General features: G+C 34.6%; 1 protein-coding gene and 2 non-coding genes across 3 annotated transcripts; 2 read left to right on the top strand and 1 right to left on the bottom strand.

Annotated features, from left to right (window-relative positions):
* Positions 1-1,299: 1,299 nt before the first annotated feature.
* On the top strand, positions 1,300-18,431 carry Smp_149590 (hypothetical protein; the record flags this gene model as incomplete). Its single annotated transcript, XM_018790622.1, has 4 exons — positions 1,300-1,551; positions 9,291-9,536; positions 14,483-14,530; positions 18,381-18,431. 4 exons carry the CDS (start codon positions 1,300-1,302, stop codon positions 18,429-18,431), a joined length of 597 nt encoding a protein of 198 aa, XP_018646135.1.
* A 6,250-nt stretch (positions 18,432-24,681) lies between these two features.
* On the top strand, positions 24,682-24,748 carry Smp_tRNA_00080_Ser_TGA.1.1. The gene has a single exon. It is a non-coding gene (tRNA).
* A 1,113-nt stretch (positions 24,749-25,861) lies between these two features.
* On the bottom strand, positions 25,862-25,933 carry Smp_tRNA_01011_Val_AAC.1.1. Its single transcript has one exon. It is a non-coding gene (tRNA).
* Positions 25,934-26,792: the final 859 nt, after the last annotated feature.

Raw genomic sequence — 26,792 nt, 5'->3', positions numbered from 1 at the left:
ACGAGTCCCAAATAGGAAGAAACGCGCATCCTGGATTCCACTGCTAGCCACTATCCATCTTTGCTTATAAGGTTAAATTCGTTTAATAAATCCTGATGGTAAATAAAGAAATAAAAGCCACTGAAAATATTCTTTTGAGTGTAAAGATTAGTGTTCTTTCTTCAAACACATTGCTAACACTTGTCTGGGCTTGGACTGAAAATCACTAGATAAATATGATACAGTGAGATAATTGACTATGAATGCCATAGATGAGTTTCACAATCCCTCACAGAAGTTGGTTATTGAGTGCATTTGACTCTTTTCAAACACCAAACAGAAATATTCCTTAACTCGCTAGTTAAAACACCTATCAGTATATCTGATAAAATTTTCTTTACAGTAACAGTGAGCTTGGTAGGTATATTTTGAGGTGATAAAGCAGATCAATATATTTGCCTATATGGTGAAAAATAAAAAAATATCTTTATACTATTCACATATTTTATACTGATCTTCAAGTCTATTTTTAGGTTCAATACTTTTCTGCATTCAAAACTTATAAAACATGAAAATTTTGTGAATAGTTCAGTGGTCTAGTGATTAAGCGCTCGCGCGCGAGACCGATAGGTTCTGGGTTCGAATCTTGCGAGGCGGGGTCCTGGATGCGCACTGCTGAGGAGTCCTACAATAGGATAAAACGGTCGTCCAGCACTTCCAGGTTTTCCATGGTGGTCTAACTTCAATCGACTCATGATTTCAACTATATAAAGTTACTGAAATCTCCACAAAACCCCCTTCTGATAATACAGATAAATGTTTTAAAGAAAACATAATAGATTTTTTCCCGATATTTACTTCATTAAAACATAATAAACCAAAATCTAGATCTATTAAATTTCTAAATTTATTTTGTTCTGTTATCTTCATAAATGACCGTATAGTTCAGTGACTAAACAATTCGTTTAAATGTCTTGTGAAAAAGTTCTTATGAAAGACCTAAAACTATTTAATAGAGTTAGCCAGCATCAAACCTTAAAAAGAAGACAAAATGAATATCATATACTTTTAAGCACATATTTTAGACATTAACACCGTTGAGTGCCAGTTCAGTGGCTCAGAGGTTAACTGTTCGCGCACGAGACCGAAGGTCCTTGGTTCGAGTCCCGCATGGAAGCGCAATGCTAAGGAGTCCCTACTAGGACGAAACAACCGTCTAATGTTTCTGGGTTTTCAGTGGTGATCTAGCTTATATCGACTCATGAATTCATTTATTGAAAAAATTGTTTGTTACCATTTTTACAGGACAAATATGTATTAATGTCATTGGCAATATTATGTGTTGTTAGTGTATGGCATGCAGTAGTCACATTAATACCAAGTGATGCAGAATTCGAACAGCTTACTACAAAAAATCTTTTAAAAACAACAAATCCCCAATTTTCGTTTATGAAACGTTATAAAGGATTAACATTTCCGTATTCTTCTACCGTCAACGTAACATCTAGACAAATAAATGATGCCAGTATAGATGATCATGTTGATGTTAAAAATAATACAAGTTTAATCCAGGTCAGTATCGTTTATTTATTTATCTTCCTGTATAATATATTTTTAAAGTACTTGGATAGTTTAGTGGATATCATAAAACATTAACTACTTGAAAAATATTTCTTTGTTGTTCAATGGTTACTAGTATGAAACGTTATTGATAATACTAATGAATGGTTAACAAGTAAACGCAATTGTTATTTATATAGTTATGTACATGTCACATTGTTACTTAATTACGCCTGTTACCCCTTCTGAAGGGGTATAGTCCGCCCGCCAGCATTCTCCATTCAACACTGTTCTAGACAATCCTTTCCAATTATTATTCATCCTTTCAATGTCTGCTTCCGATTCTCGACACAGTGTGTTCTTTGGTCTTCCACTTTTCTGTTTCCCTTAAGGATTCCAAGTTAGCGCCTGTTCGTGATGCAGTATGATGATTCTCTCAATGTATGTCCCATCCATTTCCAACGTCTTTTCCTAATTTCCTCTTCAGATGGAAGCTGGTTTGTTCTCTGCCACAGTAGGTTTTTGCCGATGGCATGCAGTCAACGGACATTGGGTACCTTGTGTAGAAAACTGTTCATAAATACTTATACCATTTTGATGATGGTTGTAATAGTTCTCCACGTTTCAACTCCATACAACAAGACTATCTTGACGTTTGTATTGAAAATTCTGGATTTCATATTGGCTTGCACACAGTTGTTTTGAGTTCGAGATCTCTTTTAACTGTTGGGATTGATGCCCTCACTTTGCTAATTACTGCCTGCATATCTGCATCAGATCTTCCTTCTTCATAGATGACGCTGTCCAGTTACGTGAAGGTTTCCACCTTTTCCAGAGTTTGTTTCTCTATCGAGTGAGATTGGGTTGGTGTTTTCTATGTTGTATTTCAGGATATTGTGTTTTCCATTGTGTATGTATGAAGTCCACTCATGCAGAAACAGCTGCTGCTAAATTGGTTGTCTTGACTTGTATTTGTTGATGTGTATGGGATAGAAGGAGTAGGTCGTCTGTGAAGTCCAAATCGTCTAGACGCACCCAAGCTGTCCATTCTACTCCGTGCTTCCCCTCAGATGTAGAGGTCTTCACCGGGAGAAAGAGAAAGGGTGAGGGTAAGAAGCCTTGTCTGACACCAGTCTTCACTTGGAATTCATTTGCCAGCTTGACTCTATTCACGACTTTGCAATGTAATCTGTCGTATGAATTCCATATGATGTTGACGATCTTCTCAAATACTCACATCATAGTGTTGAACAAGTTTCCATAATTTTCTCCCATTCATGCTGTCAAACACTTTCTCGTGGTGAAGGAATTCGATGTATCGTGACTAGTTTCTTTCGATCGATTGCTCAACGACAATCCGTAGTATCATGATTTGGTCTGCGTACGACCGATCCGTAAGGAATCCACTCTGCTGATCACGAATTTGGGAGCCCACTTAATCTTTGATCCTGTTCAGCAGCACTCTGTTGAAAACTTTTCCTGGTACTGACAGTAATGTGATTCCTCTGTAGCTCTCACATTTTCTCAGATCTCCTTTCGTTGGTATCTTGATCAGTCATGTTTATTTCCACTTTGTCCGTGGAACTTGTTCTTCCTCCTACATCCTCATGAATAGAACTTCCATATCATTCTTCAGTTCTCGAGCTGGTACATTGTCAGGTCGAGCGGCTTCCCCACTCTTCATTTGTCTTATGGCCATCCTGATTTCTTCGATCGTTGTTGGAGTGACATTTATAGGAATGTCCGTGTATGTTGTTTCGATTTCTGATGGGTTTAACCGAGCTGGTATATTCAAGAGTCCCTCGAAGTGTTCTACTCATCTATTCCCCTGTTCTTGAATTTTGGTGATTATCTTACCTTGTTTATCCTTGACTGGTCTCTCTGGTTTACTATATTTCCCTAAGTCACAATGTATCATTAAGTAAATCAATTATCAAGTGTTTTCTACATTGCATTACTTCGTATTTGTGTTTTATGTTGTCACCAAACGTACCATTTAAACATTAAAAACATAAAGTTCAGAAAATAGATCTCTTTTCAAAGAATTTATTATCAAACTGTACAATAGTATCTATATGCATATATATATAAGTTGTATATTCGTAGCTGTACGGTAAATAAATGTCTTGTAAGGATAGGAAAGATTACATCATAAAGTGATTCGAGACTCTAAATATCAAATGAAGATTACGTAATAATCGGGGGGTTAGAGGAGAATAGAAGGATGAAAATAATTTATGGGTCAAAATTATGAAAGATAATTGTTCGCATGACAGATATGAAGAAAAATAAACGAAAAACATAAAGGTCAGCTGAATAATAATAATAATAAAAATTTGTTCAAGGATAATAACTGCCTACAGCTTAAAATTACAAAACACTAGTATAAAAAAGGAAAAAAAAGGAAATTAGAGCCGAATAAGGATAAGAGGGTGAACGTATCGTTTTTGCACACAAAGTTCGGGCTTGAATTAGTGGATCTCCAACGCTTCCGTAGTACGTTTTTGATTTGACCTCCCTTCGAACTAGTGCAACTATAAATACGAATGTACAACTTAAGTAAATGATTTCGTCGAACAGAAAATTTTCTTCCCTGAATTCTCTTTATTCGGATAGTACAATGGGTTATTTTAATGATATGAAATTTAGCTATTAATTTTATAGGGAAATATGAACAATAAACAAAAATGACGTAAAAGAAAGATTATAATATTAAGTTGTATAGTACAAACAATAACAATAAAATTTTATAGAGTTGAGATCGTGAGTCAATTGAAGCTAGACTCTTCTGATAATAACAATAAAAGTTTGTCTGATGCTTACGTGATGTGTGTAAATAAAATGGTGTATAAAATCAATTTAACAGTGGATTATAACGCTAACAGTTTCAGTTTAAGTTACATTTTGGAAAGAACAGGAGGCTTGATAGCCTGTGTTAGTCCTGGCAATGATGGTCTCTCAGCTGATACAACTTCCTCCTGAAAGAGTCGACGGATGGAGCCTCAACCACGTGCTGAGGTAATGAATTCCACTCGTTGATGATTGGATAGGAAAGTCGATAGTCATCTGACAAGTAATTTGTCCTGGGATTGTGAATTTTTCTTAAGTGTCTTAGTAAATGCTCTATTTTGGAAGATAAGAAAAAATGAGGGCATATCAGAGGCAAATTTATCACTAAATAATTTGAAAACAATAATCAAGTCACCTCTAGTTCTTCGATATGACAATGGGAATAGGTTTAACTTAGCCAGTCGAGCATCATATGGGAACTTCCCTATTCCGGCAGTCAGCTCAGTGGCTCTTCTCTGAACCTTTTCCAAAGGTTTACTGTCTTTTTTAGGCAAGGGTTAGCAGCTTGTATGAACGGCAGTGTAAAGTAGTCTTTAATTCTCGGCTAACGATGCCTCCCAAGTCATTGTGTGTCTGGACAATAGATAGTTCAATGTTATTCACTGTGTATGTATCCGTACCTTGATGACCAATATGCATCACAATACACTTGGGAGTATTTGCCAGCAGCTTCCAGGTTTGAGGTCATTCAGATAATTTCTTCAGGTCATCTTGAAGTTCTAAGTTATCACCTTTTCTTCTTATCGCCCTCCATATTTTGACATCGTCAGCATATAGCAAGACCGATGATGATAGGAGACGAGGGAAGTCATTTACATACAAGAGGAATAATACTGGCCCCAAAACTGTACCTTTAGGCACTCCGCTAAGTACAGTTTTCCAACTCGACAATTCGGAGTTCACCCGTACTCTTTGTTGGCGCCCAATTAGGAAGTTTTTTATCCACATTAATAGATTGCCTCCAAACCCGACATTTCTTAACTTATATAACAGCCGGTTGTGGGGAACTTTGTCAGAAACTTTGTTGAGGTCATTATAGGATACGTCTGTAGGTAACTTTTGGTCTTTGAAATCGCACCAGCTTTCACGAGCAACTATTAAGTTAGTGAGGCAGGAATGACCTGTTCTAAAACCATGCTGCTTTTCTGAAAGAATCCGGTTTTCGTCGAGATATTTAAACAGCTCCTTTTGACCAATCTTTTCTAAAATTTTACCAACCACGCTAGTTAGGCTAACTGGTCGGTGATTCTTAGGTTTATATTTCGTACCTGTTTTGAAGACAGGACTTACTATGGCGTTCCTCCAGTCTTTTAGTAAACAACCCAGGATTACGGATAGATTAAAGCATATGCTTAAAGGGTTTGCAACAAAGTTATCTAATTCCTTTAGTAACCCAGGATTCAGTTCATCGGGTCCCGTCGATTTGCCTATGTCAAGCTTATTTAGCAGACCAAAGATATCAAGTTCTTTAATGGTCACGTTGTCCAGTGCGTGTGTGGGGGGATTTGTATGGACTGACGGGAAGGGTATTTCGATAGTATATACATTGTTAAAGTAGTTTGAGAATACTTGAGTTTTACCAAAGTCGTCCTCCACTAATGATGTAGCATTATTGTCTTCCCATAGTGATGGAATATTACCTCTTCTTTTCGTCCTTTGGTTTATATACGAATACAAGCGTTCGAGACATTCTATAAATTCCTTAACAACACTCTCTTTGCACAACCTCCTAGACTTACGGAGGGTCGGGGCACAAGTATTCCGAGCTTCTCGATACTGAGATTTTGTCTCATTAGTCCCCAGTACTCTGAATCTATCCCACATTCTTCTCTTATTATTATTATTATTATTATTAATGGCTTTACGGAGAAGAGTGCGAACCTCCCTACCGAACCATGCTGGGGAGTTTCTCAGCACCCTTGGTGTAGTCCAAGGGGTGTGGGGTGCAGTAACGTTTAAGTATAAATTTCGAAATACCTCCCAAGCTGTTTCAATTGGGAACTTTGGTTCTATTGTCCAAACTACCAACTATGCTGAATGTATAATATCTTGTATATTAGCTTTCCAGACGTTAGGTCTGGGTTGGGCTGACGTGTGCTCGCTTTTGATAACTATATGGAAGTCAAAGGTTAGAACTGCATAATCACTTTTAGCTAGGGATGGAATGTAATCAAGGTTCGTGATGCCATCCTCATAATGGATTATTATGAGATCTAGTAACGATAATTCAGATTCAGGGTCGTACCTAGTCGCTTGTTTCACATGTTGAACTAGGGTACACGTGATAACTGTTCCTGCTCGACGGAACTTTCTGACAATTCAGTTCTCAGATTTTTTCAATCTACCGTAGGTGTATTGAAGTCCCCAAGAATTACACATGAACCACTTTGTGATCAAGTATTTAGACTGTTTGGCAAAACCTCATCTACCTCACAGCTTGGACTGCGGTAGACCAAACCAATCCACAGCTCTTGTCCCTTGCATTTTAAGCGGTAAGTAACTAATTCACACGTCTCACTCTCGTGGTATACACTGTCGATAATGGCAAATGAGATAGTATTCCTAATGAATAGAGCTACTCCCCCTCCTTTACGCTTCTGGATTCTGTTGGGTCTTACCAACGTAAAACCTTCAAAATCAAGATTCATATTATCTATAGGCTGTGTCAGCCAAGTTTCTGTGACTGCGATTATATCTAGCTTGCTAGAGTCAATCTGTACACTCAGTTTCGACCGCTTATTGAGAAAGCTTTGGGAATTAGTGTAACAGATCCGAAGCCTATTTAAATAGCTTCGTGCTGCACCCATACTGGCTTCAGCATCATTATCTGTCAAAGCCTCACAACTCGAAAATTTACAATTTTTAGGTCATTTTCGCCAGCTTCTAACTTAATTTGTTGTTCTTTTTCTGCCTCTCGTCTTTTGACACGGTCTGCGAGCGGCAAATCCTTACGAACAAAAACTCCTGAACTATTTAGTTTATATCGATTCTGTCAAATTATGTCCCGTTCATTAGGAGACATAAATACTACTTTAAGCAATCTGGTTTGATTCGGTTTTAAGTTCCCTTGACTATCCAGTCTATGCACATTTAGCAAGGTGACTCCAGAGATATCCTGTGGCATAATCTGATTAAGTAGCTGTTTTATCAACCAAATGTCATGCTCAGAACGAATTTTAGGTTCAGACTTTCACTCTCTTTGATTCTATGAAAAATAAATGACCTGTAAAAGTGACTAGTCTTTAATTACACGGCTACTTTTTGAAGGGTTGCATTTTCTTTTATATCTTTATATCGTTTCTTGTTTACGACCTGTACTCATTCATCAACTTTCGTTGGAGTAGCAGCTATAGTGGCGTCAAGCATACTGTGTGATTCTGGAAGATTATCAACGAATCGGGCAGTTGGGTTGTGTTTCCTGTTAGAAACTGATCTGACCTTGCGATTGGGCTTTTTTAGGCCTTTCCTGCCTACCACCATTTAAAGGACGGGTACAGAGGAAACTTCCTTTCCTGGGTTTCTATTTAGGACAGGCCTCTTTGAAGTCGGTTTTTTCTCCGTTGAGCGATGTAAGTCATTTGTTACCGATTACATTTGAGGTGGTTTCAGATCGAATTGTGTGTCGGCAGGGTGAGTACTGTTCCATGTGTCCCGACCTTGTTTGCTAGTGCGCTTGCTAGCAGCGTTCACCGTTGAAATGGCCTCGTTTAGCAAGCTGTTTGCGTCCGAGCAGCACTGCTGACAAAGCCATACACAACCCTTTTTACTGAACCGTTTGAAAGCTGCAGACGTCAAAATCGTGCAAACTTCATGATACGAGCCTTAGCACCCATCTCAATGCACGCCGCTTTCAACGGGGTATCGACAGCCCGGACGTTAGCAACTGCTTTTTTGCACTGTTCAGTCATCGATCCAATGTTTTTAAATACAAACTAGACACTATAGTACACAGAGACAAAAGTGACATATGACTAAAAAAAGTTGAAAAAAAGTAAATTATTAGGACCAAAAGTGCTAACAACTACAATAGAAACAATGTACTCAAAAGTACGACGACAAACTAATTTAGAAACAAAGCAAAACGATACTCTTAGCGAATACTTTAATTAAAATAAATTCAATCAAAGTGTAAGCAGTAGTCTTGATACGTAATAAACGATCAAAACAATTAAAATTTACCCAGAGAGAAAAATATCACTGTCTTTTTAAATATCGCTGGTCAACAGAGTAATATAAGTAGATATATTTCGTTACAATAAATAAGTGTATTAGAGGAATGAAAAGAAACGAAATGAAATCAGAAACAATTATCAATAAAATCATTGGGATATGAGAAATAACCAAAAAAGAGAGGGATATTTCCATTTACAGAATCTATGTAATAACAATAAAATAGTAATAATATTTTCAAAGTCACAGTAAAGATAATGATAAACAATGCTCCTTTTCATAGTTGAAAGCGTGAGTCAATTGAAGCTAGACCACCAGGAAAAACCTGCAACCACTGGATGGCTGTGGTGGTCTATCTGTTAAGTACTCTGGCGCGAGACTGGTAGGTCCTGAATTCGAATCTCGCGAGGCGAGGTCGTGGATGCGCACTGTTGAGGAGTACCATACTAGGACGAAACGGCCATCCAGTGCTTCTAGATTTTCCCTGGTGGTCTAGCTTCAATTGACTCACGCTTTCAACTATGAAAATACTAAATCTCCACAAAAAACCCATTCTGATAATGCGCCATTTGTACATACACTTCAGCATTTATATCATGGGTAGTATGTGTTTGTTCTGATTTTAACAGTTGAATACAAAGCAATCCTGGTAGTCACTATCTAAATGCTGAACTCCATGTTCTTTCTTATCTTATTGAAATTAATTTTGTATTTATCCCTTGATAATACAGATAGAAAAATCTACAAATGGTGATATCACTTCAAATGATGATAAACAAATTGTCGATAGGCAAAATTCACAGAAATTATCTCAACAATTGAATCAGCAAACATGGATAGCTTTAGCATTACAATCCAAAAGTCGTGAACAACATAAACGTCGACTAATGATGAGAATTGAAAGAGATGTTTTCGTATCGTTCTGCATATTATATGTATTAGCTCATTTGACATTTATATTTTGGTTGTATTTTGACGTAAGTATAGAATTTTATACATATTTATAATTTTTCGTATTACATTTTTACCTATACCATAAGTATAATGTTTATACTTCTATCACTATGGGATTTGAATCGACAACTGAATCTCTGTGCTAATGTGGTATGGCAACTCGAACTGATGTACGTACGTACGAAGTTCTACGTTGTGACTGACTGACTGATACCATAAGTAAATCAATAGAAATGTAATCTGTGATATTACTTTCCAGCTTTCTACTCAAAATTATAAAGATTTCAGCCAATAAACAGGTATAACATGGATTATTATCTCCTGCTTTAAAGTATATTACACGAAACCATACTGTATATGGAAATCATTGACGGTATAGATTGTTTTAGTTTACCACTCTTTATACAATTGGTGGTTTTGAATACTTACACCTACTAGTAATAGAAATTCATTGGTAGACTCCCACTTTCCATACGTTTTTGAAAATTTTAAAAGCTCTAAGTAAACAGTTATGTATGAGTTTAGGTTTCACTTTTCCGCTTTATCAGGAATTCCATCATTTCAGTAGATAATACACCTCGATTATTTTACCAGGGAATCATATCTTAAAGATGATGTTTCTGAAGTTGGTAAAGCCAGAAAGTCATTGATCTAGTGATCTATTTTCAGAAAAAAAATCTATCGAATGATTTGATGAATAATTGGATCAATCTAAACTTACAAACTACATTCTGTGAAGATTGTTATAGTTACACATATGTATTTCTGTATAGGTAATATAAATAATGAATAAGCTAAGGTTGTATATTTTGTAAGATTTTTAGGTTTATTCCTGTATTACAGATTTTATTATTTCTATATTAACTAGTTCTAAATACTATTATTTCTATATTAACTAGTTCTAAATACTACTTGTTAGTGTTACTTATCATCATCATCATCATCATCATCATCATCATCATCATCATCATCATCATCATCATCATCATCATCATCATCATCATCATCGTATATTTGTGTAAATTTTTTGTAGGTAAATGCAAAAGTTTGATAAATAAATAATAATCTATAATAATTGCCTGTTACATCTGCGTACAATTATATTAAATGTAATGAAGAATGATGGAGTTACTCTTCTATGACGTCGTATATAAATGTTGTGCTATATCATAGATTCATGAAATTCGTAAACATTAATTACCGAATTCAAACTCAGTGATGTAAAGATAATTTTCCAACAATAGTATCTTGAAGTTTTTGGCTCAATTCTTAACTAAATTTTCTGGAGTTCCAGTGAGAAGCAGTGACCGGTGGAGTTCAACTGGGTCAGTTATGTGATAGTAACTCACCGAAGACAATGGTAGACGGTGGCGCAATATTGTGGATTGGTTGAAGTTAGACATTAACACCGTTGGATGCCGGCCGGCTCAGTGGTATAGTGGTTAAGCGCTCGTGCGCGAGATTGATAGGTCCTAGATTCGAATCTCGAGAGGTGGGATCGTGGATGCACATTGCTGAGGAGTCCCACACTAGAACGAAACGGCCGTCCAGTGCTTCCAGATTTTCCATGGTGGTCTAGCTTCAATGGACTCATGATTTCAACTATAAAACAACTAAATGATAGTATGAAGTTTTATTATAGAACAGAAAAACTGTTCTGTTAATTAATGAAATCATTTAGAGATTAAACAAACTTTAATATCTCTCTAAACCAAATACTAAGAAACATTTGAAGAAAAACTTGAACAAGATAAATAAAGCATAGCAACAATAATTTACACAAAAATTTTATTTTTCTCCTTTCATTATTTATTCATTCAATAGAAAGTAAGAATTATTACATAATTAATATATGCTAAATTATTCTTAAAGAATTATAAATGTTCCCGTCATATTGAATGGGATAATATCTTGTATATGAAGAATGTATTTTCGTTACTTAACAACAAAAAAAGAACAACGAAACAATTCAATTCATAATGCTTTGAATTACTTACTTATTTACTTACGCCTGTTACACCTCGTGGGGGAGCATAGGCCGAACACCAGCATTCTCCATCCTACTCTGTCCTGGGAAAACCTTTCTAGTTCTTTCCAGTTAACATTCATCTTTTTCATATCTGCTTCTATTTCCCGGCATAATGTGTTCTTTGGCCTTCCTCTTTTCCGCTTCCCTTCCGGATTCCAAAATGCTTTGAATTGCTTAGACTATTTTTAATATTTCGTTTTAGTTCCTTGTATTATAAAGTTCATATAAAGGGAAAGAAAAGAGAGAAAACGTTGGCACGTGATATTTATTATCATCGACATTTACTACAGATAATTGTTTGAGGTTTACACTTTCAAATATAAAATAAACAGACTACTTTTGATAATATTGACTATGAATATACACAAACTATTCTAATATAAGTATAGACAGATAATAGCTTGAAGGGAAATACAGAACATGCATTTCCTCTTATCTAAGACTCGTCAGTTGGATCTAACTTCATTCTTTAACGGATGTTCACTTCGTGACTTGAACTCACTACTGTTTCCTACAAACATCATCGCCTCATTCAATCAGTCATTGAATCAAAAAAGCCAGTAAAATTTAACTCATATACCTTAGATGTTAGAATCGCGTGTCCTGGATTACACTACCGACCAACATCCATCTCTGATTAGAATGCTTGTGACTTAATGACTATATCGGGCAATATATACAACATGAACATATGCCAATATGAAACTGATCAATCACAGTCATAAATGTCAGTGTGAAAATTTAAACAACTAATACATGTTCTAATATAAATTTAAGGCAAACTAACTGCAGTGCAGTGTGTGTTCTAAATCATATAGACAATATTAATGTTATTTAATTCACTGCACATGAGTTTAAAGCTGTGAAATATTCCTCAATAGTGCATTGAAGCCCAACTTCTTCCAAAATTTGTCATCATTTATGCTCTTTAGGTTCGATAGATCATAATCCTTATAGTGTTTGATACAATGTTCTATGATGTACAGTGAAAATACTCGTCAGTCCGAGTTTCTTAATGATAAAACTATTGGATTACATTTCACCAATCACCCTTTCTACGTTGCAAAATTGTCTGTAAACTGTTTAGTAAAATCCTAACTGATTTGAATGAGCTTGTATACCTAATTATGTAGGTAGGCGATAAACTGCAAATCGTTGACCATCAAGGTTTGACTACTTTTATTTTCTGTGAACATCGGATTATCAGTTATTTTCTATTGTTTCCAAGACTTTTGTCTGATAAACTGAGTAACCAGAGAACAGAACAATCATTTAATGTTGTCATATAGCCTAAAATGAATTCGAGTGAAGATTAGGAAGTATTTGCTGTGGAGCACACGTCATTTTACTCACGCTTGGATTAGTCTCGAAAGTCTATCTGTCGAAGTGACAAGTTAGTTCGCAACACGATATTTCACATTATCAGTAACAGAGAAATTGCTGGAGTAGACAGAAAGAGAAGTCTTGATAAGCCGACATTCAACACTAAGTATTCACACACCCTTCTAGTGTATTCGAGATGATGCATCAGTCAACTAACATTTGATATTAGCCTGAGACTGCTGTGACAGTGTTCGGTCAGCTCGAGCATTATGATGTCACACTGACTTTGATAAATAAACATTCAAGTATAACCCAACATATTTATCTACCAGTCAGGTTAGATGTTGATCTACATTCTTCTGTCAGTGTGTGAAACTTGTAGTACATATATTCTTGAAGTAACAACATTTTTGCATGCATATTTTATAGTAATCAGCACTCCTGAAAAAAATGTAATCAGCTTCGAACTGTTAGTGTTTGACGGGAAGTTACAATGTTGTAACAATTTCTGGTAATCATCGATCTTTCATCAAATTTGTGAGCAATCTTGATTTTTCTTATGGTGATGCTATTCACCGACTGAAGTTGAGAGAAAATGATCGAGCAACAAATATTTACCTCTAGAGACAATCGATCCCTTTTGACTGTTTTTAAAATGTTCTTCTCTAAAACGACTGATGAGCGGCATCTAACAACTGGTTAACTTCACATTCTTTATCTGTGAACCTTAAGTCTGCGAAATATTCCGAATTGGTTGGTATAGAGATATGCGTATTATTATAGCTGCTAACGATGTTATTTTGATTCGTCTTATGACTTGTCTGAGGAAGTCAAACGGAATTTGACATATCCTGTATATTGAACTCAGTATGAATTAATTCTGTAAAATAACGAAAAAGGAGGTTAATATTCACTGACCATGATTAGTTAGAGGTTAGTATTGGTAACAGTTCACTTGTCACTGTATTACCTTGGTTTACACGGTATTGTTATTGGTGAAACTTCGCGCGACCCAAGACATAAATATATGCCTTCAACACAGTTTTACCTATTATATCTCAGAAATATTTGGATCAGAATACTGTCATGGTAACGTCAATGGAAAAAAACTAACAAGTAAATCAATGAATATTTTTAATCAGAAGGGGTTTTGTGGAGATTTCAGTATTTTCATCGTTGAAATCATGAGTCGATTGTAGCTAGACCACCATGGAAAACCTAGAAGCACTGGACAGCCGTTTCTTCCTACTATGGGACTCCTCAATAGTGGGCATTTACGATCCCAACTCGCGAGCGAAATTCGAACCCAGGATCTGCCAGTCTCGCGCCAGAGCACTTAACTGATAGACCACTGAGCCGGATGGTATCCAACGATGTTAATGTCTAACTTCAACCAATATTTTTAACTATATAGTCTACTGAACATCAAAACATGCTACATTGGATTATAATTCGTGTTAATTCTTTAAAATCTGATTAAATCTTGTTTGAATAAATGAATGTAACTCCAGTCCTGAACGTACTATTCATGAGGTGATGTTTATTTCAAAATTAATTAGGTAACATTTTAATTCATTGAATTAATTTTTTTTTCAATTTTTTTCATATTTTCTGTAGGCAAGCAAACGTAGAAGAGAGATGGTAGAGCGAGATCGATTATACAAGGTAATATATAGAGATTTTCTTACGATATCAGTTTCTACAGTAATGATATATATGTTACTGGAAAATGATTTAAACCGGGCTCCTTTATCATACATCTAGACGAGAAAAACAGTGTAAACTTATCAGAACACTAAAATAGTTTACAATGTTGATTGTGATTTAAATAAAGTTTATAAACTCTACAATTTACAACCTAATTTTGGTAGTTCACATGGTGTTGTTTACTTTTAATTTCCCATTATTATTTAGGAATTCAATTGGTCAGTCTCTTATTGATATATTTGCATCCTGTGAGAACTGCCTCGATATTGCTTGAAGCCACAAGCTTTATATGCAAAGATGGACTCAGTAGCTAAGTGGATAACGTGATGTCGTTTGAAGCAAACGGTATTGCGTCCGAGTCCCAGAGTGAACATCAACTCTGGGATGCAGGTACATCCAGCTGACGTGCCCCAAATAGGACGAAACGTGCATTCTGGATTCCACTGCGAACCACTATCCATCTTTGATAATTTTGGTAGATTATTAAAAATTAAGCAATTTGGATCTCATCAATAATGAAAAACGTTTAAATATTATGATCAATGAATAGTGTAATATTTAATTAATTACTTGGTAATATAACATACAATAAAAGTAACTATATACAGCTTCATACTCAATAAGGCATAAACACTGATGAACAGGATGATGATAATAATGACCACCTATTTATATTTCTTAATTTTTAATTAGGACTTGATTCAGACTCTCGAACATTTTGCTTGTTCGATTATATCTAAACTTCCTACGTAGGTCTACGTTTGCTATAAAAGTACAAGATAGTCAGTAGTGACTTTGATATACTATATGAGGTAGTTGAGATCATGAGTCAATTGAAGCTAGACCACCATGGAAAAAAACTGGAAGCACTGGATGGCCGTTTCGTCCTATTGTGAGACTCCTCAGCAGTGCCCATCTTCGATCACGCCTCGCGAGACAAAACGGCCATCCAGTGCTTCCAGGTTTTCCATGGTCACCTAGTTTCAATTGACTCATGATCTCAACTATATAAAAATTGCTAAAATCTCCACGAAACCCCCTTCTGATACACTATATTAGTCAAAATCAGAGAAGGTATGTACTAGAGTGTTTGGTAAATAATTTGATTGAATAATGATAATAAATTAAACAGTTAGACGATGTTTCACGAAGCTTTTTTATATGTATTATAGTAAGCTTATTTAAAATTATGATTTAAGGGAATCGTATCAAAATTTCATTAACATAACTGTATACTGGATAATTAAAGCCAGTTGCACGCAATCTGAACATATGTTCATTGTATTGTATTATTTAATAGATTAAGACATGCATATAACATAACTTCAACTAAGGAAGGCAATAAGACTTTTTTTTAGATAAAGTGGTTATAAAACGATTATACAAGGAAACGAATGTTTCAACATGTAAAATATGGAATAGATTAATGGTGATAGGATGAATAAATATGCATTGTCATGCGACCAAACTCTTTCTACAGATCTCCTGAGGGTACTGCTTGTCCCAAGATCGGATAGAGGAGGGTTTGAAATGGGTTCAGCAATATCATACCTTGAAAGTAAACTTTCTAAAAACGTTCTTACTCCAAAGAATCATTTAAACCATTTTAAACTCTGTCTTGGGAGTTAAAAGATCTTCATTTAGAAGAATGATGATATCTCGAGATGAAAGCGAAGATTCTTCAAAAATCACCGGCTGAAGACGGTTCCCCACTTTGATATTCAAAGTAACAATTGATAATCGTTTGATAAAATAGTCAGTCTGAGTTATTTGTGTATTAGCGATGTTAATAATCCACAAGATGAATGTTTACTTGAACAGTTAATGTTACAAATACAGAGTTAAATTGATCTATTTATGGCATACTTAAAAATAATATGGTATTATTATGGCAACAATTTACACAGATTTTGTTCTCTAAGTACTCTGGCTCAGTCTTAAACTAACCAAGTTATATAACAAAGAAAGTACAGTGAAGTGAATTCTCTTTAGTAATTTCTAATTATTATTTCCTGAAATATAAAAAGTGAACGGTATTGCGTTCGAGTCCCAGAGTGAACATCAACTCTGAGACGCAGATAAATCCATATTGGCGAGTCCCAAATAGGACGAAACGCACATTCTGGATACCATTTCTTTCCATCATTCATCTTTGCTTATTAAGTTCTACACTGCCTGTATAATACTTTATCAATAAATGGAATAAATCATACACTTCGTACGATAAGCATAAACAAAATTCTGTCAGAAAAACAAATTTAGCTTCGACCAGCTTAAATTTGTGGATGTTATTATAAAAGGGGAAAAAACCTAAGAGGGTGAACTTTGATTGGTCAAAAGAATTACCTGTTGAGAATTTTAATTACAAATTATGTATTTTGTATGTTTACTAGATAAAGAAATAGCATTAAAAACAAGATCGAACATATGATAGATAAATTATTATTTTCCAAAAATTTATTCCTTGAAGGTATTGACGTGATTATTTCCTGCAAAAAACAAGAAACAAAAAAAAACAAAGGCTGTACACAGTAAGATCTCTGAAGTATATTACATCGCTTTTTCTTCTTCTGTAATTGAAACAATGATTATTTTCGTTTGATGTGTAACAAGGTATACTCTTTTTTCTTTCTCTTTTTTGTTTTCCAGAAATCTATGCAAGCATCAAAGATATTATAAAGTAAGTATTTGAAAGGATAAACAGTATTTTTCATAGTTGAAATCATGAGTCCATTGAAGTTAGACCACCATGAAAAACCTGGAAGCACTGGACGACCGTTTTGTCCTACCAGCACTTAACCAGTTAAGTGCTCTGGCGCGAGACTGTTAGGTCCTGGGTTCGAATCTCGCGAGGCGGGATCGTGGATGCGCACTGCCGAGGAGTCCCATAATTGACTTTCTACATTCAGGTATTTGTCTTTCGACTAATGATACATACTACTTATATCAATCGACATCAGTACCACGCACCACAATATGATTAACCTATTCTATTATATCTAGTAGACTAAAAGTGTTTTGTTAATGATTTATACCGAAGTGAGGACATCATAGTAAAAAAAATTTTTGAAAATTGATACCTGGCGTATACGATAAAAAAATAACTCATCGATATAAAGATACTTTGCTAGATGTAGTTCATGAACAGTAATAACAATTGTGTATATTTTAAAAATAATGGTCATTCTATACTACTTATAAGTAGTCGCTTGAAAAACAAATATTTATGACATTTTGATGATAGACGGTAATATCAAACTATAGACCTAGATTTTCAACTAGCTAACATACACTATCAATAACTCATCTAAAATCATGAGGGAACCATTAATTCTCATATGATTCAAGCTTCAATCACTCAGTGTCACAAATTAACTATTTAAGGAGAGATTAAGCATCTATATTGCTAAGATTTCTATATTAATTCATTATGAGTAATAATATTTAATATATGATTAATGATTTAGATTCAATTTATGATCGTGTTTTCTTCCGGTGCTCATATGAGTTTGTTATGATTAAACTGAGTTTTTTTCCTTTTTGAAGAAAAGTTATACATAAAAAAGAATCATTTAATGAATCACTGTCATTACTGACAGAAATCTGACTGCGAATAATATATAAACTCCTTTTACTCAAATATTTAGTATGTATTGAATGTCTAATCTCTTTTTCATTAGTTCAGTGAAAGTATCCTTGTTGACAGGATATGCAAAGTATCGTAAAAAAAAATTGATTCATACAGTCAATAATCAAAAACTGTTGATTTATCATTTTTTATTTCAAGCGGTATTACTATCTACCATAGTTCATTAAAACTGATGGACGTAATCGTCGTTCTGGTGACACATTGAAATAATGTTTATTATTTTTTTAATGCTTACTGTTCAACTCTGTTTAATAATCTATCTATCTATCTTATGGCGGAGTGGATGCCTTACTAACGTATGATGTGTTAAGACCACCAATTAGAGAGCAGCGAATTATCGATTGGAACAGTGACATACGAAAACCGTACGAGCAGTCGGTCCTGCTTTCTGCCTAGCCCAACCAGTTAAGTCCAGAACACCAATAAAAGCCTCTGCAGTATGATTTCTTGTATTTCAAACATACTGAGTTTATATACCAAACAGACTGACCACATCGTACCAACAAAATAGAAAATAACATTTGTACAAGAGTTAGCCAAATGTGGTTGTGAATAGGGGGAGCAGTAATTAATAGACTGGGTATAACTCAGGAATGGTAAATAGTACAATAACAGTCTAAGGGTCAAAATAAAGCTCACTATGAAAGGAACATGAATATGAGTAGTTTAATTATTTAGCAAATATACGATAAAAATTATATGCGTAATATTGGTTCATAAATGGATCTCAAAGTTACCGTTCACTATTGTTATTGGGGCATAACAATTCGATAGATGCTCATGTTGGTGTAACAGCATTTAAAGCAATTGGTCTTTTTTAACAAATTTCGATAGTGTAATAAGAAGACGAAGATTATCAGAACTGTGATATACATCAGCGCAATACATTTCGAACAATCTGATCACACACTATATACTTGCTAAGAACATTTAGATATAAAAATAAAAGGTCAACTAGACTGGAAATAGCATTTGAGAATTAAAGAGGAAGAATGTATTTGTAAAATCTCAACGAATGAATTTGTAAAATCTCAGCGAATGAATTTGAAGTAAATCTAACGTTTTGTCTGGCACTCTGGTCCAAGTTTTTTCAAGGAACCAGATTGCCAGGCGAAACGTTGGACTTCAAATTCATTCGCTGAGATTTTGCAAATATATTATTCCTATTTAATGTCTAACAAAGTATCAGTCATATTTGTAGCCGAATTCAAACGTTACTTTGGTAAAACTCGATCGATAGCTGTTTTATCAAAAATAACAGATAATTGACGAGCAAGAAAATGCTTAGTTATTCCGACAATGATTTAAAAGGCTTTAAAGTGTATGCTGAGTTGTAACTGAAACAAGTAGGCACCGGTATCATACGTGTAATATAAATATATATCAGTCAATGCATAAAATCGCGCCATTATTGTCTTCAGTGAGTTACCATCTCACAGCAGACTCGGTTGAACTCCATTGGTCATGGCTTACATTTGACTACGAAAGGTCGTAATTAAAATAGTCAAATTAGGTTATTCAATAGCTAAGATAACTATTGATTAATTGACCTTGAGGTTGGTCAGGGGAGGAGAAGAGTTTGAAGATTTTTCTTTTGTATACATAGCTCAGATTTCTTAATCCAGATGGCTACCGCTTCAGTCATTTGGAGGATATTAGGTCTGACAAGCTTTGGTAAAAACTTACTGACCAGATAAGTAATTGAAAAGGATTGGTTTATACTGGCACTACGACCAATTTGCACTAAATGGGCCAATATCAAGCTGTTCACTTTATTTACCAGACCTTGGCTTAGCCACGAAGAGAGGTGTCCGAGAGTAAGAAAATGTGAATTCCTAGGACTCCGATCAATATAACTCGTTCCACTGGAGCAATCGAACTGATAAATACAAAATGTGGTGCCCATTTCAGGAAATTCAATTTCAAATCAAAAGCTATCTACAAATGTTGTTTGAAAAAGTTAAACCATATGAAGGACATTATGTATATGTATAAGCTAAAAAGATCGAAATGAATGACAGATTAACTAAATGAAAAGGTAACATTAAGATATATGAACTAATATGAACAATAATGTATTTAATAAAAGTCGATAAGTCCGAAGAAAAACTTGAATCATAACACGCGATGAGAGGTTGTAAGGATTATATTTCCAGAAAAAAAACAGAATTTAAAGCGAATTTATTCAAAAAACAATCAATTTAGCTTTTCGAGCAGATGATAGAATACTGAAGTCATTAGATTTTGGAAGAACCTATTCCTGATATCTAATTAAATGGTTTTCTTTCTTCATTAAGTTATGAATAACAAAAATACCATTTTAAGCGAACTATGACATCTGTTTGTTTAGTCACCAATTAAGTTCAATTATTTAGATTGTTCATGTCATATTGCCTGTTTAAACCTTAACATTGATGTTTCTAATTTGCTCACCAACATCCTGATCTAATTGCGTCAATATTGCTACTTATTCACAAGCATTATAAGTAGGGATAGATGATGGTTGGCAGTGGAATCCAGGACACACGTTTTAAATAGCCAATACATATGGATGCTATTTCTTTGATCATTAATGGAGTGACATCTATTGACAGGTCTGTTGGTGCTGCTTCGATGTCCGATGGGTTTAATGGATCAGGTCTATTCAAGAGTTCCTCGAAATATTCTACCAGTCTATTCCTCTGAACTTGAATCCCAGTGATTGTATTACCTTGTTTGTCCATGACTAGTCGCTTTGATTCACTACATTTCCCTACTAGTTTCTTCATTGTGTCACATAGTTATCTTACAACTTTTTCCACTGTCGTTGCTAGGTGTCCAACCTATTTCTGCTTATTATCCTTAATGTTCCTCTTCACTCGCTTGTTTGCTTCTATATATTCATTTTGTGCCTTGACTTCCTCTGTTTCTTTTTTATCTGTTGATAATTGCTGTCTTCTTGTTCTTCTTTTCTTCAATCTTGTCAAGGGTTTCGACGGAGATCCATTCTTTATGATGATGCATGTTGTGACCCAGTCTATAACTAAAATATTCCTCACTACTGAATTAGAATCTAGCTTTCCTTACAAAACTTCTCATTATTTATGCTCTTTTAATTCAATAGATAATAATCCTTAATTCATAATTAACTCTCTATTTTCTTCGTTTTTCTTCTCTTTACAGATTCAAAAGTTGCCATAATGATCACTGAGCAACACATCCATAAACAAATCATCATAAGAAGGAAAAAATATATAATTAGAATGACAAACAAATAAACATTTTCCATCGAATAATCTTTGCATTTTCCATTCACCTATCTATTTGATTCAATTGATTGAAATGTATATCTTGGTTATCAATATCTTATTATTATTATTATTACCAATTTATCAATCAACAGTGTTGATCCGTTTTGGGATAATAATCTTTTCTTTGTAAAGAAACAAAAAAAGAAAGAAAGAACTCATTGTGTGAATAAATTTAATTATTCTGTAAAATTTTTGTGATTTGGATACTTTATTAAAAAGATTGATTAATAAGCATAAATGTAGTCACAGTAATCAATGTTTTTATATACTTCATATTATCAAATAATTTTATTACTTAATTACTTACTTACTTACGCCTGTTACCCCTCGTCGAGGAGCATAGGCCGCACACCAACATTCTCCATCCAACTCTGTCCCAGACATTCCTTTCCAGTTCTTTCCAGTTAACATTCATCCTTTTCATATCTGCTTCTATTTCCCGACGTAATGTGTTCTTTGGCCTTCCTCTTTTCCTCTTCCCTTCCAGATTCCAAGTTAGGGATTGCCTTGTAATGCACATTGGTGATTTCCTTAATGTATGTCAGATCCACTTCCAAAGTCTTTTCCTTATTTTCTCTTCAGCTCGAAGCTGGTTTGTCCTCTCCCATAAAACGCTGTTGCTGATAGTATCCAGCCAGTGAATGTTGAGTATTTTGCGTAAACAACTGTTTATAAATACTTGTACCTTCTTGACGATGGTTGTAGTAGTTTCCCAAGTTTCAGCTCCTTACAGTAGAACTTATTGTCTTAACGTTCGAATTGAAGATTGTGACTTTGATGTTGGCTTGGAGACAGTTGTTTTGAGTTCCATATGTTCTTCCACTGTAGGAATGCTGCCCTTGCTTTGTCATCCTCGTCTTTACATCTGTACCCGATCATCCGCCTTTAGCTCTTCTAGAGTTAATGCCGGTCCCAAGCCCGGGTAATGGAGGAGGTTAGCGATCCCATCTCGTAGAAAAACTAACTCGCTAAAAAAACGCTGACCAGAAATATTTTTATAAACCAGTAATAATGTTCCAAATATTATTATTATTAATTATTAGTAAATCGATGTTTCTGAACAGTTTGTAAATAAAAAGTATTGCATTATATTAAAAACTTTAAGTGATATATATTTTAAGTACAGTTGAATAGAAACCAGAAAAGATATACAGGAACAGTTTTTCATTTTATTTTGAGCTCACTATTTAGGTGTATTTGTAAACCGGTGTTGATGTTGTTTGTTTTTTTGGAATTTGTACTCACTTTCTTTCCTACTTGAATAGAAATACTTTGATGCGGGTACATACAGTTGGTAAATTACAGATTGGATGAAAAACTCTTTCACTGCTAACCGAAATTCAACTTTAACTAGAATCTTTATGGCTTACTGACAATATCGAAGCAATATATTCATGATGAAAATATACCACAAGGAAACTGATCAGTTGTCACCATTAGCAGCAGCGACAGAAAGATTCAAGCAATTGTTTTAAAGGAATTTGAACTGAACAGTTTCTAAAGAATTTTCTGAAACAGCGGAGAAACTTATTTCTTTGCATTTTGTTTTAGATTACCATTAATATTATTAGATATTAGCTAAATCTTTTATTAATTAAAATAATTAGGTGAACATTTGGTTTATTCAAATTTTCTAAGAAAAATATCACTTTTCATGTAATGAATGTAAGTCGGTAAGATTGATTTTCATTACAACCACAAATGGATGGTGGATAACAGTGGAATCCAGGATGAGCTTTTCGTCCTATGAGGGACTCATCAGCTAGATTTACCTGCATCCAAGAGTTGACATTAACTCCGATACCAGAGCTGAGTACCATTCGCTTCAAACGCCATGACGTTATCCACTTAGCTACTGAATTCAGATATCCACCTGTTTGTGCAATGGGGTAGAGTTCCAATTCATTTTTGTTTGGTTATCTGAATCTTCTCATTGATGTTTAGGACTTTAATTGATCTGTCTCTTTTAGCATATGTGCATACTGTGCGGATTGTCTCAATATTGCCTTAAGTCACAAGCTTTATAAGCAGTGAACATTAACCCTGAAGTACATCCAACTGACGAGTCTCAACTAGGATGAAACGCGTATCCTGAATTACACTGCCGACCACCATCTATCGCTGATTTGAATGCTTGTGACTGAATGACTATATTGGGTAATCTTTACAATATGCACATCAATCTCAGTCCTAAACATCAATGTGGAAATTCAAACAACCAATACTAAGCCAACTAGCTTTCGTTATTTTCACTTACACAGATCTTTGATAACTTCAAGAAGTTGATTATTTTTCTGTTTCAATAATGTTATACTTTTCAAGGTATACTTACATAATAATTCATGCTTATATTAAGTACCATTTTTAACAGGCACACGCTTCTAAAGGATATATATTTTGAGTTAACTATCTTTTATTTAGGTTATTTAATAAATACTTTGTATATATATAATAGGTAACTAAGAGCAAAATACAGTTTAATTTCAATCATAATAGTTCATGGTCAAAAGTAACGTTCTTTTAATAGACTTATCGACAATACAGTGGTTTGTTGGGTAAGTTCTGTACGTGACTAACAATCAATCATGACTGTTCAGTTGTTAGAATGCTAAACACTAAAATTGGTCACTAGGTTTCTCACTACTGAAACTGTTATTAAACATTTATCAACATATACGATATACCTAAGAAAATTTGTTCCCTATGCATTTCATTTGATTAACATAACCATATAGCCTTACTTAGTATTGTTTGTTTGAATCTTGCCATTGATGCTTTTAGGACTGCAACTGGTCAGTCTCTAATCGGCATATGTGCATACTGTGCGTATTGCCTCGATATAGCCTAAATTCACAAGCATTGTAAGCAAAGATGGATAGTGACTAGCAGTGGAATCCGTGACACGCGTTTCGTCCTATTTGGGACTCATCAGCTAGATGTGCCTGCATCTGAGAGTTGATGTTCAATCTAGGACTCGAAACCAGTACCTTTTGCTTCAAACGACACCACGTTATCCACTCAGCTACTGAGTTATGATAGCCAAATTATGCGCATATGCTAATTAGAGACTGACCAGTTGCAGTCTTAAACATCAATGGGAAGATTCAAACAAACAATACTAAGTGAATTTAAAACTTCACCCCATTGCACAAGCAAGTGACTATCAGGACTCACTAGCTGAGTGGATAACGCGATGGCGTTTGAAACGAAAGGTACTGGGTTCGAGTCCCAGAGTGAACATCAACTCTGAAATGCAGGTATATCCAGCTGACGAGTCCCAAATAGGACGAAACACGCATCCTGAATTCCACTGCTAATCATATAGCATTTGCACAAGTACATTGAATCAGTTACAAATTACAGTTGAATCTAAGCGATGTCATCCGCATATTATTATTATTATTCTCATTATTATTATTATCGTTAGTGTGGCTTTATTCAATACTTTATTTTTGGCACAATATAAAATTCTCAGCATAAAGTATTTCAACAAGTTTAAGTTTCTTATTTCTTGTTCGATGTTAACGATAAATACTGAGTGATTGCCACTTAGATGTTAGCAGTTCAGGAATCGACATCTGAATAATGTTCATTGTTTTCAATGCATATTACCAGCCAACACGATGTCTCTGATTGTACATTTTGTAACTTGTACAGCAAAAGGTTAAAAAAATTTCCAAAACACTCCTGAATAACTTATGCGATTAACACACATAATGATATGTTAAAACAGAAAAATAAACAAACAGATAACTTGTTGAAATATCTAGGTGGCAGGAACAGGTACCCCAGATATTCAAGCAGACCGCCAATTACATCTTGAATGACATATATGTAATGCTAAGTCATTGTTTGTCTCGTTCTCTTAATTCAAGTAGGAGAATTATTTGACTCATATTACTGAAAGGATGTAGATAATGTACTCGATATGCGCCAAAATACACTTTAATATCATTGTAGTGTATATTACTTATGTCTTTCCACATAAGTAGTATGTAACACCAATTGGAAAAGGAAAACCTGGCAGAAGAAAGCTAAGAAGGTCGAGTTGAAGAAAACAGAAATGGGAAACACAAAGGAATTGTGAATTGGAAAAATCGAACAGAATGTGAAGAAAAAAAATTGATGGGAGATCTGCAAATAAAGTATTTAATGTATGGTTCTCGTATTTTATGAAGACATTCTGTAATTTGTATTGAACAATAAATTAGTTGTACTCACCCAAGTCCTCATTCACTACATCATAACTTTGACATTCCTTTCCTATGTATCAGTGCAGAAAAGTTATTTCATGACACTTCTTCTGTTCATAGATACCTTTCATCACTAATTTCTATCATTGAATATACTTGTTTCCTCCCAGGTTCGAAATGGAGACCTTCTGTATGTTAGACAGACGTAATGACCACTACACCACGGAAACGATATTGAATATACTTGCTTGTCTTGAAATCTAATAATCATTTATACTTCCATATATACATCGTTTTAATTTCATTACTAAAAGTCATTTAAAAAATCTCGGGGGTAAATAATTTTGTTTTGAGGCAATTATAGATGGATAAAGGTTTTGAATTTTGGCAAGCGATTATTATAAATTGACTAAATTACAATAATGTAATTACAAAAAGATGTCTACTGGCTAAAAAATGGAAATAATAACTATTTTTTTGGTTGCATGTTATTTTTCATTTATCGATTATACCATCAATTAACAAGAAAATTATAATTCTGATAATTATTTGATAATTGATCTAAATATGGTATGAGCATAAAGTCAAATGTACAAACCTTTTAATATCCCAACTTACTTACTCACGCCTGTTACCCCTCGTCGAGGAGCATAGGCCGAACACCAGCATTCTCCATCCAACTCTGTCCTGGGCAATCTTTTCCAGTTATTTCCAGTTAACATTCATCCTTTTCATATCTGCTTCTATTCCCCGGTGTATTGTGTTCTTTGGTCTTCCTCTTTTCGGCCTCCCTTCCGGATTCGAAGGTAGGGCTTGCCTCATGACGCATTTTGGTGACTTCCGTAATGTATGTCCGATCCACTTCCATGATATCTAAACTACTACTAATTTAATGAGTTCAAGAATACTATATTCTTGCTTTCAAACGAATCAGGAAATAAGTGTCAGCATGATATAGTCTTTCTAATATAGGAGATAGCATTATATAATTGTCAGTCAGTAATTAATCATTTACCATCTTCTTCATAATGATCTAGTACTTGTATCATTATTTCATAGTCTCTTCATCCTCATATGTTTTTGATACC

Source organism: Schistosoma mansoni (genome assembly GCF_000237925.1).
Source record: "Schistosoma mansoni, WGS project CABG00000000 data, supercontig 0049, strain Puerto Rico, whole genome shotgun sequence".
Classification (NCBI taxonomy): domain Eukaryota; kingdom Metazoa; phylum Platyhelminthes; class Trematoda; order Strigeidida; family Schistosomatidae; genus Schistosoma; species Schistosoma mansoni.
Note: the sequence above shows the minus strand (reverse complement) of the source record. Positions and strands in the feature narration are given on the sequence as shown.